Source organism: Rutidosis leptorrhynchoides, unplaced genomic scaffold (genome assembly GCF_046630445.1).
Source record: "Rutidosis leptorrhynchoides isolate AG116_Rl617_1_P2 unplaced genomic scaffold, CSIRO_AGI_Rlap_v1 contig156, whole genome shotgun sequence".
Classification (NCBI taxonomy): domain Eukaryota; kingdom Viridiplantae; phylum Streptophyta; class Magnoliopsida; order Asterales; family Asteraceae; genus Rutidosis; species Rutidosis leptorrhynchoides.
Window position 1 is genome coordinate 76,625 of NW_027266407.1, and position 4,578 is coordinate 81,202.

Below are 4,578 nucleotides of genomic sequence, written 5' to 3' on the forward strand. Positions count from 1 at the left end.
ATAAAAAAAAATACAATGCATGTTTCAGATATAAAATGAATATATATTTTTAACTCTGTTATGCTTTTAAATTTGCTCCATTTTAGTGGGTTTTTTTTTTTTTAAACTTACCTTCAAGGATGCTTTGTCCTGATGATCGATGAATACTCATCTTTTCATCATCCAAATAAGGTCACTAATCCGGTAATCCCTGATATTACCTGCGCCTCCAAATGAGTGGTCATAAGAAGAAAATAAATTTACTATGCTTCAAAACATACGGTCAAAAAAATTAGCAATGGGCCTTCAAGCACCATCCACTCCTGGAATATTTTTAAGCTTCCATGTCTCGAACAGCAATCCAATACAAGTAATGCCATTCAAAGCCCAAATACTTGACAAGGCCCATCTTAGGCCCAATATTAAATAGCAGAAGCTTTTTGGGGTTAAATTCTCTTCTCAAGAATCAGTTTGATACAGTATGAATCTGTTTATAATTAATGCATTTTATAAGGTTTAGTGACTAGTGAGTACACCATATACAGTAAGAAGAAGAAACACTGAAGATTCGATATTTTAAATAGAGACAAAAACATTGAACCGCAAATCTCTCCATGGAGCACGTGAAATCACATGTAAAATACTAATCTAATTTTATTCCAAACTTTCTTTGTTTGGGATAAACAAAACCTTTTCATTTTATAATAATAAATTATTTCAAAACCATATAGAAAGTCTCTGATATACTTATTTTTTCTAATTTGATTTGATTGTAATTGAAATGCGACCAGACCAACATGCTCGCAGCAGTCCTTGGGATTCCCTTCAGCAGCAAAGCATCCCGTGAGTAGGTTTCTTGAATAAAATTAGTCAGATTAAACTCTTTTTCTTAATTCCGCTGCATCCCATTATCCAACCTCATTCCTCCTTAAACACTCCTCAAAAAATATTCCTCCTTGTAAGTCTTTAATTTAGGGTACGTTCATTATATGTCTGGAACATATTTCGTGTTGTTCCACACAATTTCAAAAATTATATTTTTTATATTTTTTAAAATTATCTGAAACAAACATCAGACATACCACGAATGCACAACTTAATTTGTCTCCTTATTAAGCATTCTTAGCAATCCTAAAATTGTTTATTTTAATAAGAATATTAAAGATGGAGTTTTTGAATCAATTTGATTTCATTTCTAGAATAGAAATAAAAATTATGAAAATGACAGAAGGTAAAAGTCTAAAATTTGTTTCTACTGCTAAAGAAATCCAATCCAGGGCTGCAAAATTTACAGAGGAGCCCAGTCCTAGTCCCATATTTGTCAACTAGCTTCACGTGAGTGACCCACAAAACAAAAGTAAGTCCCAGTCCCAAGTACCCCTAGCGTACCAGCAAGGAAACCAAAATGATTAGGGGCAAAATGGGGAAATATAGTAACGACAGTGTACGTGACAACGTGGCAGAAGATGATTGGCTCTTCTCGAACTGAAGGGAGTCAACAGCCAATGGCATGTTTTCCTGGTCTGGACTACACTTAGACTCGTGTGGATGTGCGCTGTACATGATAGCTCTCAAGACAGCCGAAACGGTAGGGATGTATGCCGTTTTGTTCCTAGCTAGTAGCCATGTTAAACCCATGAGTTGGCAGTCCCTGTTGAACATTTTGTTTGCTCGATTGTCGCTGTTATTTTCTTTTGTTCCGTTCTTGCTGTATCCTCCTTTAGCTGCAAGGTCAACCAAATTACAACATTACGTAAAAAAATACCAAAACAAAATCCAGAATTCGAGGAAATGCATACACTTTATTGCTAATGTATGCATTTCTTCGATGATCAATGGTTGAATTTAAGAATACAAAGACCATTTTTGGTTCACTTTTCCAAATTAAAAGTAAACTGAATTCTATTGTTCTCAGCATTCTAAGATCCCAGACATTGAATCCACCACACTAACAAATAACAATGCAACTTTAGTAAAGTTATTTTTCTGAGATTCTTTTAAGCAAAAATGGCGAAACCCAAGTCAAAAAGATTTGACCTTTTGTCTCTCATGTACATAGCAACTGATCCAATGCAACATTTTAAAAAATCTTAATTATTTTTAAACCAAAACAAAAAAAAATAGTTTATCAATTCTTCTCAACAAAGAAGAGAAAATTATCCCCAAAAAGTTCATGTAGGGTAAGGAAAAATTGTATCACTGGAAAATAAATGCTAATCATAAACACATTATTAAATTTTCCCAGAAAAATTGCATTTACTCCAATAGAAATCAGACCTAGAAAAGCCCAGTTCCCAGGAAACATTAAATGCAACATAAAAAACATTCCCTTTGGTACATATACACACATGAATTGATTACCCTCAATTCCATTTATTTATTAACAACAAGACACATCCATTAATTTATTCATTGGAGCAATTAATCAAAACACTTCATAAACTACAAAAACTAACCTTCTGAAGAGCACCGAGGCACTTGGTACATCCAGCATACGTAGAGTTCTTACAATTCTTTTCCAGATTCTTCACGGCGGCCGTAGGCGTCGCATTGTGAAATCCCGATGAAGACAGATTGAACGCCGCCGGACAGCTCAACGAGCTGATTTTATGCAATCTAATCCCGCAAAAACAGAGAATCGGGTCACAAACTTGCGTTTGGTTGGGGAATCCTCACATTTTTGCTAATCAATGCGCTCTGTAGCGAGTTTACACACTTCTGTGAGTCATCCGGCATCATGGGTAAATCTCCTCCGTCGTCTGCCTCCACTGGCGACGGAGCCGACACCTGTAAAAATGTTAAACTTTTACAAATCAAAATGGAGTGTTGACATTAACGAAATGTGAGACTAGGGTTAGTTCGTAAATGTTAAATTACCTGGAGGGCAGAACGGGAATGAGCGGCGAAGAGCCAGGCCGCGAGGACAGGACAGCAGCGGCTCCGGTCAAGGTTTCTGCCGCATGCGTCGTTAACGCCGCCAAAGAGCTCGGCGGACAAGTCGAGTTTGCATATTTGTGCCTCGGTCTGAGCTGGAAATGCAGGCACAGTGGAGTAGTCGCCGGGTTTAAGTGGCTGCTCGTGACCGGTGACCGGATCGGCGAAAAATCCGGCATGGGAATGCTCGAGAAGTGTAAAGAAGAGAACTATACCAAGTAGTAGAAGTACAAGATTAGATGAAAGTATCATTTTTTTTTTCTCAGTGGAAAGTGAAAAAAATGGATTTTTTGTTTTCTACCGTTTGAAGTTGATTTTGAGTATGAGGATTTGGTTGAATGATAATGGGGGAAAGGAAAGAAATTCTGCAGATATTCAAAGGGAGCAGTTTGTTTTTGGTGATGACTTTTGTTTTGAAGTTTAGAGAGAGAAAGCAAAGCTCCTTTTTTCTTCTCTCTCTCTCTATCTGGTTTTGGTTTTGGTTGTGATTGTGAAACTCGGAATAATCAACAATGGCAGATGTGAAAGGTCTTTTAACTTCACCTTTTTATTTATATGTCAGTGACATTTTTTTGTCCTGCATTATAATTTCATCATCCACGTGATAATGGGCTCTAGACTAATTTGTTCGGTAATAAATCCATGATTTACTTTGAATTGCCCATTGTTGAACAAAAAAATCCATGGACAAAGTAAATAAAAGTTCTAATAGAGTGGAAGTAAAATGACACACATTTATCTTTCATTTTATTAAAATTTTAGCTTATTTTATCCACAAATTTTTTTTGTCCAAAAAAAATATCTAATTGAATTAGCCATCAATTATTACTTTTTACGTATTAAAATAGTTGTCGTTTTGAATTTTCACTATAATCTTTAATACTACAAATTATCAAATTTTTATTTTATCTTTTAGTTAGAAGAGAAAAAAATATCAAATGGTTGAATTAATTAAAATAGGGATAATATAATAATTTAAAATAAAAAATAAATATCATAATTATTAATATTATGTGTAAAAACTTAAAAAATGACAACTTTTCAAAGCGGGAAGGAGTACTATACTTCTTTTTTTCTCTTGAGCAAAGCTTAAAAAAAATAAAATAAAAATTTATTTTTGGTAAAGTGTAATAGTATACGCTGGTTTACAACCTATATTATACCACTTCAATGGACTGGAGTGAAATTTTTTTATGATACTGCTGAAAATAGGAGGGAGAGAAATAAAAATTAAAATTAAAATAGGTCGATGAGGAACAGTAAAGATTCGTTTGGTGAAGATACAAAGAGGGTTCTGTTTGACAAGAAGGACCTTGTCGGGTATTTGGCTGTTTTTGGTGTCCTTTTCTCTTTATCATTCCCGGTCAACGTCTTCGGTTCCAACTTATCTTCACTTTACAACTTTATTTTTTATTTTTATTTTACATCTTCTACTAAAATAATGATTGGGGATAATATTATTAGGATGTATTCATCTCGTCTTTAGAGCATGTTCGAACATACGTTCGTTTAGTGAGAGAAGTAATTACTGGAGAGATTATATAAAAAATGCATTGAAATGATAAAAACGACAAGTATTTAAAGGAAAAAGATCTTCAAAAACGATAACTATGTCTTTGAATTTCACTTGTTTATAACTACACTGACAATTTAAAGCTGTGATAA

The 4,578-nt window shown here is 34.3% G+C and overlaps 1 protein-coding gene across 1 annotated transcript; it reads right to left on the reverse strand.

The window, feature by feature from the left end:
* Window positions 1-1,359: 1,359 nt before the first annotated feature.
* On the reverse strand, window positions 1,360-3,165 carry LOC139881452 (uncharacterized GPI-anchored protein At4g28100-like). Its single transcript, XM_071865925.1, is given in 4 exon segments — window positions 1,360-1,703; window positions 2,432-2,627; window positions 2,629-2,766; window positions 2,857-3,165. Coding segments are annotated over 4 exon segments (987 nt in total).
* Between the last annotated feature and the right edge of the window lie 1,413 nt (window positions 3,166-4,578).